Consider the following 13,879-nt stretch of genomic DNA (forward strand, 5'->3'; position numbering starts at 1 on the left):
GCAAATTTCACATTGTACCAAAAAATAATCAATTTTCTCTATTCAATAACAAGGGAGTGGACGTGAATGGATACAGTGAGTCATCAGCATTTAACATTATATGTTAGTATTGTTTCGGTATATCTAAAGTTTCACATCGCATGGGAATCGAGGATAAATGTAGTTTATTTATCTATAACACACACAATTTAATCCATCGAGATGCCTTTTACAAGAGACAAAATCGTGAGGCCTCACAAGCAGCTCAAAACGAACAATACCTGGAAACTTGGTGTGACGTACTTAAGGGTTGAATAGAACAATTTTGTCTATCATCTACACTTGAAGAATTAATGCATTTGATTGAAGTGAAGCAAATCGACAAATAATAATTTAACTATTTTGAACAAGTATGTGTATCGTCTACCTCGAAATTTGGATTGATAGTCACAATTCAAAGACTAAGAGCTCTTTTTTTTTTTTTTATAGGTCTATAGACTGAATGATAATTAAAACACTAGGTTAATAATTTTGATATTTTTTCGTTAAACCAATACTTTCACATAAAAACAAAGTAATCTAGTCATCTAATAAATAAATGTGGTGTTAAAATATTGAATAATTTATTTTTTAGATTTATTGAATAATTTGTACAGCTAAACTATAATGTAGACATATACGGAAAATTATTTATATTATGTAGAAAAAGTAAATTTTTAAATTTGTAAAATATTGATTGCACACTTATCAAAATAAAATTTCCCCTTTTATCCTTCTCAACAACATTTCCCAATAAACAATATCAACACAACAAAGTCAAAGGAACACAAACACAGAAGAAAAGAACATAAAGGTAAAGTGAACCTTCATTCTATTTTTCCCCTTTGTTTTTTTTATCTTCACACAAAAAACAACACCACCATCATTAACAACCATAATCTTTCACCTTCATTCTTATATCACTCTCAGAAAAAGACAGAAACTGTGTGTGTCTATGTTTCTGTTGCCACATCACCATCACACCTTCTCCATTAAATCCAAAACAAAAAAAGTTTTCATTTTTCTATAAATCATAAACACCCCATTAATTTTTTTTGCTTATTTTTTGACCCCACCATTGATTTTCTTAGAAGATTTCATCAAAGAGATGGGAAATTCTTTTGGGTGTTCAGCTTCTGGTGAGAGATTGGTATCTGCTGCAAGAGATGGTGATTTGATTGAAGCAAAGATGCTTTTGGAATTCAATCCTGGTCTTGCAAAGTATTCAACTTTTGGTGGTCTTAATTCACCTCTTCATTTTGCAGCTTCTAAGGGTCATAACGAGGTTTCAAATATACCCTTTTGATTTTTTTTGCCTTTTAATGTTTAAAGTTTATGTTTTTATCATTTTTATTAACCCCCTTTTGATGCTGAAACTTTTAATCTTTTGATGTGTTTCGTTAGATTGTGGCATTGTTGCTTGAGAATGGAGCTGATGTGAATTCAAGAAATTATTGTGGGCAGGTACAATTTTCATTTTGTGTCTCATTTTAGTATTTTTGTTTTTAATTTTATATATGGTGCTTGATTGATTTCAGTTTTATGGTTATTTTGTTTGGTTTGAGTAATATGATCAAGGTTTTAAATAGCAGTAGTGATTGTGGCCGGTTATAATCCTTGATGTTTTGGAGAATCACATTCAAATGCATCTGCAACTGATGTGACCTAAATCGCGGCCGCGTTGCGGTTTCAGAAACTTAAAACTATTATGTCACGACCTAAATCATAGCCTGGATGTGATTAATATTGGCGTGGTATATTTTAGTGTTGAAAATTCGATTTTTTCTTCCCATTTTGGTTCACCTAACTAGTTTGAGAGTGTGATTCTATACCATTAGCTGGCATAGCTTGTGTTTGCATTAGGATTATTGACAGATCAGTCATCAATGGATCCGGTTCTTGTTCAAAAGATGTTAGGATGATAATGTGAAGATTTCAAAGATTTTCTTTCGATGCTTTTCAGTTTCCTTTTTTATACATGTATATGTTGCATTTATGAATATGATTTTCTAAATGAGATTTTTAATTTTGGTTTACTTTGATCCTTGATTTATAGACAGCTTTGATGCAAGCTTGTAGACATGGTCATTGGGAAGTTGTACAAACCCTTATGCTCCACCGATGCAATGTGAGTATTGTGATCCATTTTCTCCCTTTCTTAGTCTTTTAGTTGTATCTGATAAAATTGAAACGATACAAGTCACATGGTTCATAATTGAAACCATGTGTTTGATGGGAATTGGAATTTTGTGTTTGAGTGTATTTTCCTATTTACATGGTCAAAGTCTCATTTCGTGAATCACGGATATCGCAAGTTTCAAATCATACCTATTTTCTGAATCGTGAATTGACCTTATTATGAATATTGAATCGTAAGATACATTTCCAATAAAAATATACTCCTTCCGGTACCTATTATAAGAAGAAGAAAAAAAAAATTCACTTTTTAGGTTCATCGAATAACTGATGTTACTTAGTCTATGTTATAGACCAGATACATTAGTTATTCAATGAACCAAAAAACTGTTAGGGACCGGAGGGAGTAACATTTAACTTTTTCAAGAAAAATAACTTATAAAGCTAAATTATAAGCTGATATTGTCTACTGAACTCAAAATTATTCAATGAAATATTCAAGATTCATGCCGTAAATCAAATGAAAAATGGCTTCCTATACAAAGTTGTCAAAAAGTAGTGGCTAGCTACGACATGTTTAGGAAGTGATTCATTAGAATGTATCAAAATTCATCTATAGTGAATCACGATTCAAGATGAGACTCTTGTCCAAAATAGATACACACTGGAGATTCATATCGATTGGGTTCAGTTTTGTATCGCGTTGAAATGCACCTTGCACTTATCGTGATAACCATGTTGAAATTAACTGGATTCAATAACAGGTTATGAAAGCAGATTATCTCAGTGGAAGGACCGCTCTTCACTTTGCAGCTGTCAGTGGGCATGTAAGATGCATTAGACTTGTTGTGGCTGACTTTGTTTCAAGTGTTCCTTATGAAACTCTACATGCTCGTGTCGATGCTGACGTGGGTGATGGATTAAATACAAAAAGAAAACAGGAACAAAGGTCTGTCATTCCTCTTCATTGTGAAATTCTCAAAAGAGTACCGTTCTAGTGAATTTCATTCTATATTTTAATTTTAGCCGTTAGTGTTGAATGTCTAATATACTTTCACCGTTTGTGACATGCAAACGTTATCACAGCATCAAACTTGTTTCACATTTAGTTTATATTAATTTTTTAAAGCCTGGCTATCATGGCTTAAATTCTGATTGTGATTACGACGTTCTGTACAAACCATTATGTTGCGGCTGCGGTCAAAATTGCGGTTGCGATGCTGTTGAAGAGATTTCAAAATCCTTTATATTCCATCCGTAATTGTGGTTGCGGACGCAGTTTAAAACCATACTGACTATACAATAGAGTTTATTTCTGTATGTTATATTCTAGCTATTTATTTAGTTCATTCCAGTGCAGTGCATTATGCAAGTTTGTAAACAAGACAGCTGATGCTGGTATTACTGCACTTCATATGGCGGCGTTAAACGGATATTTTGATTGTGTACAACTGCTACTGGATCTTAATGCATACGTGTCAGCTTCAACATATCATTATGGAACATCTATGGATTTAATAGGTAATTTTTTTTTGTTTAGATGATGATAAAGTATGTGCTTGTTTTCTCCTCTCCTTCCTGAAAATTATTGATGTGCATTGATATAGGGGCCGGAAGCACTCCGTTGCATTACGCTGCTTGTGGTGGAAATTTAAAATGCTGTCAGGTAAGAATTTCTTTAACGTTGACTTGTGATATTAGCCGAAATAAGTGCTTATAGTTTAAGTGCTTATGTATAAGCTATTTCTATAGTAAAAGATAAAATAAATTCAAATTGTTTTTATACTATATGATATAAGCTGTTTTGTTAAGCTATCCTACAGAGCTTATGGAAATAAGTTGAAAATTGCATATAGACATGTCATAAGCTGTTTCCATAAGTTCTCACAAAAATTTCCACAAATTTTTTTTTAGTAGATAAACTCAAATAAATCAATCTAAATAAGCCTTGAATATGATGTTCTTATTTTTTTCAGATCCTCCTTTCAAAAGGTGCTACTCGGATGGCTTTGAACTGCAATGGGTAAGATATTGTGGAAGGAGATTCAATAACAAATTTTGTTTACTTTATAAGATAATTAATACGAATGTGAATTTTCCGCTCAGGTGGCTTCCACTTGATGTTGCTAGGATGTGGGGCCGTCATTGGCTTGAACCGTTGCTGTCACCCAGTTCAGATACTGTTGTATCACCATTCCCTACTTCAAATTTTTTGTCCTTGCCCCTCATGAGTGTTCTCAACATAGCCAGGTAATTTTTATTCTCACTAAATCTAGATAATGAAAATCACAAACATCTGTGGAAATAATGTACCAAAATATTGGGAACTGCAATGTAACTAGAGTTTGGGGAAGATGTCAAAAATCAGGATTCAGTTTGTAGGATTGTACATTTTTTGTGATCTATGTAGCTATGTCTGATTCGGTGCATGTGCAGAATCGCCTTAATGGACTATAGCGATTCTGCAGTTTCACTTTATGAGCATAGCAACTAGAGTTCATGATTTGGGTTTCACAATCCGCTTGTGAAATCCATATTTTGTGTGTTAAAAACACCTTAACACATATCTAGCTTCTGCAGCCCTTTCTTCCTCCTTTCTCCTTTGTGCGACCACAAGTCCCGTGGCTTCTAGGATATCATTATCATTGTTCTTACTTTCTTTGTTCTGCGGCTCCATTGTCTTCTTTCTAGACTTCTTTTTGCCAGACTGGTTCAGTTGTTCTGCATCTATGTTCTGTGAGAGCATTGTGCGGGAAGATCTTCATTATAATTAAACTGTGTTTCTGTTGTTTCAATATTAATTTTTTTTATCCCTGGCTGTAGTTTCTATCAACGTAGTTAAAATCTAGATCCTACCCACCCAGGATTGGGAAACATAGTGAATTTATCAAATTGTCTGATTGTAGAATGGATCAAATGATCGTACAAAATTTATGTATATGCATATAAATTCATGTATATACATTTAACATATTGCACGTTAAAAATCCCTTAAATCGCTACAAACACTTGATTATACTTAAATTCATGCATAAACCATAAGAATATGTGCACCAAAAAGAGACCAGAGGAAGAGAAGAACAAGCAGCCAAACACCACCGTCAAACCCTTAACCATTCACCAAACCAAACTTAGCAATCTGGTATTTGATGCTGGAAGAAAGAGCCGCCTCTGCACCACACATGGGAACGATGTAGTAGATGAGTGCCAGTCAAACAGTCATGTATGAGAAATGATAAGGGAGTTGGTTTTAGTTGGGAAGAAATGCTCAAAACAGGGTTTGAAGTGTCAAAAACATCAACTATGAAGGTGGTGGTGGTGGGATTGCACAATCTCGCCAATGAGTCTATGTGATGTGGTCAGATTGCTTGCATTCTAGAAATATGATTGTCAATGTCCAGGGTCCCAAAAATCATAGAATCATGCGTTCCTCTTTATTAAATGAGTAATCTAGCTCAAGCATTATTGCATAATACCTCCCACCCACACCATATAATATGCTTGTAAGTAACTTCCACACTGTTGTAGTCAGTTATCCTCTTGAAATCCTCTAGAATAAATCGGCTCTCATAATTGTAAAATTCATCAACATATTATTATGATTACAAAGAATTTCAGATCAAGAATCTCAAACAATCTTTATATATTTGCATAATATTTAGACTATTATATGAGTCTTTAAGTGCAATGATTTTTTCTATTATAAGATTCTTGAAGACATTTAATAATACTTAAAGAAATTAACTTATCAGTCCCTTGAAAGAGACAGAAACGAAAAAGTTACATTCTTCTGGATGTCGTCTGTTCCTGACTTCCCGTAATTTACCGAGCAAGAATTAGGGGTTAAAATATATCTATTACATTCTCCTGATGCAAATGGAAGTAATACTGATTTGAGTTATTGCAGAGAATGTGGATTGCACTCATCTACGACCTCCTCCAATGAGATCGACTTCTGTGCTGTCTGCTTGGAGAGGCCATGTTCAGTGGCTGCAGAAGGTACACTGGATTCTAACTTCTTAACATCTGTATTTTTTGTTTGCTCGTCTTCGTGATGATATATAATGAACTGCAGCTCTTTTTCAAATTAATAAAGGATATATGTGGCAGATATCTCATTCCATAAGTTATAATCCCATATTTTGGGAGAGAGTTTGGGCTTTCCTCATTCACTTGATTCTACATTTTCAACTCTATTTTCTAGCGTATCCTAGTTTTTTTTTTTTGGTACAAGCGTATCCTAGTTTATGATAACAGAAATGAACATCTTATATTATTTTTTATTTTGGTCCAGCACGTTTAATAAAAAAAGTACTGACATGCAGACAGTTACAAATATATCTGTTTGTCTGCTAATGCTTTTGTCGATAAAAGTACTGAAAATTATAAAATTTTATGTGATTATTTCAATAAATTCAGTTATTTGATTATGTATAGAAGGATAAGAATTCTAAAATAGTTAAATGAATGATAACATTGGAAGAAAAAAGGCGACACCAACTTGGTATTACTTTTATATGAATAAGTTAGGTTTTACTTTTAATTTGGTGTCACTTTTATATGAATAAGTTAGGTTTTACTTTTAATGTGTACCAGACATAGACCTAAACTCATTTTTTTATGTCATGCTCTAACTTATCAACCTAATGCTGTCATACTCGTAGTCATTTGTCAAAGGCTTGCACATCATACTCGTAGTCATTCATGTTAAGGGCATGTTTGGATTGGTTTATTTGAGCTTACCTACCAGCATAATTCATGTTAAGGGCATGTTTGGATTGGTTTATTTGAGCTTACCTACCGGCGAGACTGAGAGAGCTTATGGAAATAGCTTATGACATGTCCAAAAGCTGTTTTTAACTTATTTCCCTAAGCTCTTTGAGTTAACTTATGAAAACATATTATAGCTTTTATGATAATAGATTGATTGCGTAGAAATAATTTATACATAAACTCACTTATATAGTAAACACTTATGCTATAAGCTCTTAGCTAAGTTGTTTATCCAAACATGGCTATGGTATAAGTAACTGATCTCAAGATTTTTCCATGCAGGATGTATGCATGAGCTTTGTGTAAGATGTGCACTCTATCTTTGCTCAACAGCCAATGTTTCTTCTGAAATGCATGTCCCTCCTGGTTCTATTCCTTGTCCCCTTTGTCGACACGGAATTATTTCTTTCGTCAAGTTACCAAGTTTCAAACCAAAAGAAAATAAATTACATGGTTCACTCAGCATGTGTACACCATGCATACAGCATCCACGCGATGTAGATCAACCATCTCTTTCTCATAGTACACCAGAAATTCGAAAAAACCGGGTAGCTTCTGTTTCTTCTGAGATGCTGTGTCCTGTCACTTGTACACCGTTTCCATCCGTAGCAATTCCTCTATGTACTACATGCAATGATGGTCCTTGTCCACCATTTGAACCTCAGGAAGATGAAGCACAAGATGAATCTCCTCGTCACTCACAAGCTTCGACAACAGATCAAGATAAAATGGAAGGGCCAAAACTGGTGAAAACAACATGTTCAAGTATGTTTTGGGGTAGAAGAAGTTGCAGCAGGGAGAATCAATGCAATTCAGAAATAAATGCTTGATTGATTCACTGGACAAGTATGCGGCTTTCTTATTAGGGTTAAAATGTTTGTCTCGATAAAATTATGACTTTTTAAGTTTAGTCCCTACATAAATTTATTCAATTTTAGTCTCTTATTTTTATTATTTTTTTAAAAATGAATGCTTTTAGTCCCTGCATTTAGTTCCTATAAAAGTAAAATGGTTAAATATGTTTTTAGTTCCTGTACCATTTTAGTTCATTTTTTAGTCCTTACAGAGGACCTAAAAACACCCGTTTTTATTTTAGGTGGGGACTAAAATAAAAAATGGATATTTATAGGGACTAAAAACATAACAAAAGGATAATAATTGAACAAAACTCGGGTAAGGACTAAACTGGAAAAATCGTGAATTTTACAGGGACTTAAATCATATTTAGTCCTAGTTCTTATGTGTGGATACTCTTACAATCTTAGACCAACAGTGGATGTATGCCAAGAAGAAAACAAGCTTCATTGCTACTGTTTGGTGCAAAGGCTGCATATTTGGTGAAAGATAATTTTTCTTGCATTTCAGCATTAAGCTTTTTTATTTACAAGTTATGATATTTAGAGGGGTTTGAAAAATTAGTGTGAACAGATTGTTATTGTAATTGATTGCAATTGGATTTCATTTTGTCATAGAAAAAAAAAAGTTTTTTAGGGAGTGAGTGATAAAAAAACACCTTTTTCATATTTATAAAATTAGTATTAGTAGGAGGTTTTGTATATTATATTTGTTATGAATTTTATTTTATAGGTTTATAAAGGATAAATTTGAGTACTAGACCCTTATGTTTTTGTTCAGTAACTTATGCTTTTAGTTTTAAGTAACACTTACTGCTCCCTCCGTCCCTTAATATAAGTTCATATTGGGGTTTTTCACGCATATTAAGAAAAGTTGGTAATGTAATAAATGTGTACTTTTTGGGTATTAAGATTACTAAATTGTCTTTGGTGAAAAGATGTATTTGTAGTTGATTTTTCAGATTTCAATGTAAAGTAGAGTTATGTTTGAAAAAGTAACAATAAATGTGTCTAGGAAATTGAAAAGGAGCTTATATTTAGGGACAAATTTTATCTTTGAAATAGTGCTTATAATTAGGGACAGAGAGAGTAGTTTGCATGGAAAAAAATTGAGATGATGAAAATGGGTGTGAAAACTTCGTATCTTTTTCTTGTTGAAATCACCATATATAGAAGAGAAAACCATACACTGAATTCATTTCCATTTTCACTGCTTTTTATATGTGAAACTGAACTGAAAGATTGAAAAAATGCTGTCACCATAGCAAAGTTCTAACATGTAAATTGTGGTTGCGATTACACGATTTCGTAGTGACTTTTAATATTTCAGATAAGTGTGACTGATATTGTAGTTTTCAAATGCACGAGTCCTCGGAAGTTTATATTTTTAGCTTTAGAAAATCACTACCATAAGGGATATCCAAACAGACCATCAACCATGTGTAAGAATCTTAAATGCAGTTTTGACTCCTAAGTTTCACAATTACTTGATTTTGACTCCCTAAGTTTTACAATTGCTCGATTTTGACCCCCTAAGTTTTACAATTGCTCGATTTCAGCTCTCCAAGTTTCAATTGCTTGATTTTGGCCCCTCAAGTTTACCCCCTTTTGCATTTGCTAGCCCCCGTTGAATTTTTTGATTAAAAATTGGTTATGTGACATTTTAAAATTAAATAAGTATTTAAAATAATGTTTTTAAATTTTAAAAAAATAAAAATTGTTTTTTTAAAACTAAAATAATTTTGTTATATAGAAAAGTAAAAAAAAAATATATTACGAACTATTTTTTAAAAACTTTGCAAACTTTTTTTTTAAATAACAAATAATTATTAAACCTTCTATTAAAAAAACAATTTTTAATACATTTTTTAAAAGCAAATATTATTATTTTATAATTTTATAATTTATTTAATTAAAACATATTTTTATTTTTAAATCACATAAGCAATTTTTAGTTGAAAAAGTCAACGGGGGCTAGCAAATGCAAAATGGGATAAACTTGGGGGGGCAAAATCGAGCAATTGAAACTTGGAGGGCTAAAATCGAGCAATTGTAAAATTTAGGGGGTTAAAATCAAGCAATTGAAACGTGAGAGGCCAAAATCAAGCAATTGTAAAACTTGGAGGACCAAAACTGCATTTAAGCCTTGATAGTAATACTCTTGAGTCTTTTTTATTTATTTTTGGGTACATAAACACTCTTGAGTCTTAAATGAAGAGAATATTTCTGTTTTTTTTCATTGTAATGAACACTATTGGAATAATGAGAGTATTTATGTTTTAGACAAAAAAATAAGATTAAATTTTCTATTTGCTTTTCTTTGAAGAATAATATATTATAGTGTTTGATGTATGACTACTATCCCACATGTGGATTCTATGCAGTCGATGACCGCATACAGTCATGCAGTCAAGAGTTTATGTTCATTTAATCTAGATCACACAAAATTTAAAGACCGAATCTTAAAATCAAAATATTTCTTTATTAAGAATTGTCTGGTCGAAATCAGACGGTCAAAAAACATATGACTGCAGCAGTCACCGACTACATAATATCTAGGTCCCTCCTATCCACATTATCCACATGTTATTTAGCATTTGTCCTTACCTAATTGACATATGAAATCAATCAATGATGAGTTTTTTTTTTATTAGAATCCAATTTCTTAGGTATTGGAAGAATTATTTGCTCTTTCACAAGTTATTAGCAATCACATCAACTAATGAAATGTTGCCACGTTTATTATATCCATCCATTAAAAAGGAGAAACGTGCCTTTCTTTTAAGGGCAATATTAGTTATTTTGCTTGTCTTTCTGTCCCATCCATAGCTTTTGTTTTTCTCTATGATTCTGTACAGAATAGATTCACATCCAAGTCACACTTTTTGAAGACATAATATATTTGAGCAATCATATACTATATGTGCTTCATTTCCATTATGTATTTGTACTTTGTCTCCATTGATATGTATGATATTAAAATTCGATAATAATTTAGATGATTAATGCAAAATAATTATAGAAAAATATTTACCTACAGTGCCAGACATTGATTATGTTTTTCTCTACTAATTTATGAGAATAATTAACAACAATTTTGAGTGTCATTAATCATAATTTTGAAGTCGCTTATGTTGTTACAAATGGAAGAATCACGAATGAGATGAGATTCAACATGTGTCTCCATGATATAGAGGTGTCTCCTTGATAGTAGAATTGTAGTTGATAGTCGATAGTGTGCACCACATTGAAGGTCCCCTTTACCATCATCTCATTTATGATATCGGGAACCTTATTATGGTACATGCTACAATAAATTTGTTTTAGCTCGTTGTTTTAGTTTGTGCTTTAGATATAATTGTGTGTATACGGGTTGGTGTGATTCTTCTATTTTGTTTAACAATATCTTTTATTAGCTTGTATAAAAAAATTATAAAATAAGTACAAGTTTCAACATCTAAAACAAAAATCACTTTTTGTTTCCCAAAGGAAAAAATCATATCATTAACCTTTAGAACAATGTTTGATCCACAACTTCCACAACAACTCACTTACAATACAATACAAAAGTACATCAAGAATATATATGTGCAACCTTTTAAACATCACCTAACTCTAAGGTTGCATGTGAACTATCGCGGTCACGACCACATCACGATTCTCAATATTACAGAAAATATCAAATATAATTGATATGACTATAGTTGCAGCCCCAACACAATCGCAAAAACATAAAAACATTTGATGTTACAATCCCAATTGTAACCTCAAATCGATTCTAAAAATACTTTCCCCCTAAGAAATAGACAAAAGAAAAAGTGAAAATTGGATAGAGATTTCAACAAAATCTATATCCTTATTCAACAATGACAAACCCTAAGAAAAACCATACGAAACAAATCAAATTAAGATATATTAGACTGAAACAAGTTTTTTTTTTTCATTGCATCCTTTCAGCGTCAGGAATTGATAACGAGTTTAGTAGACATGCACCGTTGGTGTAAAATAAAATAGTTTTACACTGACATTCAATAAGAACTGATAATATTGTCATGTAAACATCATTTGTAACCGCAAAATGTTGGATTCTCATTGAAACGTCAGATTAAAATTAGTTTATACTGACGGTGCATGTTCAATTTTGGATTGATCACCTTCTTCTTGCCGCAGTTTCTCTTTGAGCATTGAAGTAAACTGCAGCAACAGGTAAGCCAAGGTTATTCTCATTTGAGAACCTTCTTGTGTTGAAATTGTCTCTAGAATTTGGGGCTCTCACTGTTTGTCTCCCTCTCTGTTTGAACAAGATGAAGACATATCTATGGATTCCTATTACTGGCTTTGGACTCTCATACTCCACAATCTCATTTCCTGCAACAATGTTCCCTTTGTCATTAAGATTAAAATGATCATTACTACAACTTAACGGCTATAAGAGAGATAGTGGAACTAACCAAAAGAGACATCTGTGGTGCCTGGAATATCTGTGACCATCCTGGCAAATTGATGACACCAAGTTGATAAATTAATTAATTAATGGTACAAAAGTGAAGACATGAAAAAGATAGAGTTTTGATTATACAAACCAGTGGAGATGTTCCCTTAAATATGGATCACTAGGACTAGGAGCATCTGGGTCTGTCATGATCTACAAGTTTCATCAATGTTAGTATCAAATATATAAAAATATTATACATATATGAAGGGTCGGTTCAAGAGTTTGACCTTATAATTTTAAGAGATAGAATTCAAATTCTATGCAGAATGGTTTCTAAATGGAAAAAATACTTGAACCTATATAGAATGGTTTCTAAAAGGAAAAATACTTGAATGGATAAAAGAGTTTGGTCACAAAATTTGATCACTTTCACTTAAAAATATATTTAATTCAATTATTTAAACTTTTTTCTTTTTCTACCTTTCTTCAATTTTGTATGAGTGACCAAATATATTGACCAAACTTTTGTGACCACAAATAGAAAAAATGACAAAGTCATTATAAATTCAAACACACAAGTGAGAGAGCGGGGATTCGAACCCTGGTTACGACGTCCTGCCTAACAATTTTAACATTTTTTGTCAGTTGAGTTAGGACTTTTGGACCAAAGACTTTCATCGGTTTGAATAAACATTGCTTTATAAATTCTAAAAAAAATAATTTCAAAGAAAATCATACTAATATAAAGATGCATAGTGAGATTTTCTAATAAGATTATCACCAACAAAGATACTTCACACATGTCCCATATATTAAAAGAAATAGAATGAGTATAACTTACCAAAGTATAAGCAGACCTCATGTCATCACCCCCAATATCAACCCTTGGCTTGTTCATAACAATAGAGGGCATTAACTCATGACCATTTGCAACTTGTTTAGTGGAATATGTCACATTCATTCTAACACTTGGATTGAAAATATCAACAACTTCTCCTATCACCCTTCCCACAGAAAGTGGTTCCAATCCCCTAGACATTATAAATTACACAATGAGATGCAAAGCTAAGAAAAATATGCTCTATAGTTATGAGTGTGTATATTTGGGAAGTGAGTAGTTGAAGTTATTTATAGGCACAACAACATAAGAATATATATTTAGAAAAGGAGATAATGAACTTGGCTTGGTTTTAGAAGCATAAACAAAGATTTCATACATGTTTTGCTTATTTAGGAAAGGATTTCTATTTAAAGTACCAACTTTGTATTATTCAAAATTGTTAGGGGAACACATTAGATACTATATTGTATATAGAATGCTTGATGTTTATAACATATCAATTTTTATTTATGATTTTAATGGAAGAATCTTTAACTTGTCTTTGTCTTATTGGATAGGTGAGAATGAAGAATTTTGCCTCACTATTAAATAATATATCTTTGCCTAATGAGAATTCAACTTTATGATAAGGTGCTAAATTTCATGCACATGATTTGTCATATCAATGAAATAGTAAAACTTATCAAATTGGCTTTGTTTTCTAAATTGATACGAAGAAACAATAGGATAAAGCTAGTTTGAGATAAATTGTATAGAAATAGTAATATAAAGATCTTGTTACTTTCAACACTAATTAATATGCATTTCCAAAATAGATCATTT

At 32.1% G+C, this 13,879-nt stretch overlaps 2 protein-coding genes across 4 annotated transcripts; one reads left to right on the forward strand and one right to left on the reverse strand.

The window, feature by feature from the left end:
* The first annotated feature begins 763 nt into the window (after positions 1-763).
* LOC123905949 (E3 ubiquitin-protein ligase XBAT33-like) lies at positions 764-8,291 on the forward strand. Of its 2 annotated transcripts, none has more exons than XM_045955754.1 (11): positions 764-832; positions 1,110-1,303; positions 1,423-1,482; positions 2,075-2,146; positions 2,919-3,103; positions 3,515-3,675; positions 3,762-3,820; positions 4,131-4,177; positions 4,261-4,404; positions 6,062-6,153; positions 7,210-8,291. In XM_045955754.1, the coding sequence occupies exons 2-11, from the start codon at positions 1,127-1,129 to the stop codon at positions 7,755-7,757; spliced, it is 1,545 nt and encodes a 514-aa protein (XP_045811710.1). In that variant the 5' UTR covers positions 764-832; positions 1,110-1,126; the 3' UTR covers positions 7,758-8,291. The 2 variants fall into 2 exon arrangements, with proteins under 2 accessions (XP_045811710.1, XP_045811711.1); XM_045955755.1 differs by having other exon boundaries at positions 778-1,303; positions 7,210-7,773; positions 8,137-8,291.
* Positions 8,292-11,239: 2,948 nt separating this feature from the next.
* LOC123905950 (CEN-like protein 1) lies at positions 11,240-13,433 on the reverse strand. Of its 2 annotated transcripts, XR_006808651.1 has the most exons (5): positions 13,058-13,357; positions 12,365-12,426; positions 12,233-12,273; positions 11,830-12,149; positions 11,315-11,774 (listed from the first exon to the last, which is right to left on the reverse strand). XR_006808651.1 is itself a non-coding variant. In XM_045955756.1 (4 exons), the coding sequence occupies exons 1-4, from the start codon at positions 13,253-13,255 to the stop codon at positions 11,932-11,934; spliced, it is 519 nt and encodes a 172-aa protein (XP_045811712.1). In that variant the 5' UTR covers positions 13,256-13,433; the 3' UTR covers positions 11,240-11,931. The 2 variants fall into 2 exon arrangements, 1 of the variants encoding a protein (XP_045811712.1); XM_045955756.1 differs by having other exon boundaries at positions 11,240-12,149; positions 13,058-13,433.
* Positions 13,434-13,879: the final 446 nt, after the last annotated feature.

Source organism: Trifolium pratense, linkage group LG2, assembly GCF_020283565.1.
Source record: "Trifolium pratense cultivar HEN17-A07 linkage group LG2, ARS_RC_1.1, whole genome shotgun sequence".
Classification (NCBI taxonomy): Eukaryota; Viridiplantae; Streptophyta; class Magnoliopsida; order Fabales; family Fabaceae; genus Trifolium; species Trifolium pratense.

Excerpts from the sequence above, each read along its gene's own strand:
- LOC123905950 (XM_045955756.1), bottom strand. The coding sequence starts at position 13,255 with ATGTCTAGGGGATTGGAACCACTTTCTGTGGGAAGGGTGATAGGAGAA. Across the intron at positions 12,427-13,057 it reads TGAGGTCTGCTTATACTTTG|ATCATGACAGACCCAGATGC; the intron begins GTAAGTTATACT and ends TGAAACTTGTAG. Across the intron at positions 12,274-12,364 it reads TTAAGGGAACATCTCCACTG|GATGGTCACAGATATTCCAG; the intron begins GTTTGTATAATC and ends TCAATTTGCCAG.
- LOC123905949 (XM_045955754.1), top strand. The coding sequence starts at position 1,127 with ATGGGAAATTCTTTTGGGTGTTCAGCTTCTGGTGAGAGATTGGTATCT. Across the intron at positions 1,304-1,422 it reads CTTCTAAGGGTCATAACGAG|ATTGTGGCATTGTTGCTTGA; the intron begins GTTTCAAATATA and ends GTGTTTCGTTAG. Across the intron at positions 4,178-4,260 it reads ATGGCTTTGAACTGCAATGG|GTGGCTTCCACTTGATGTTG; the intron begins GTAAGATATTGT and ends TTTTCCGCTCAG.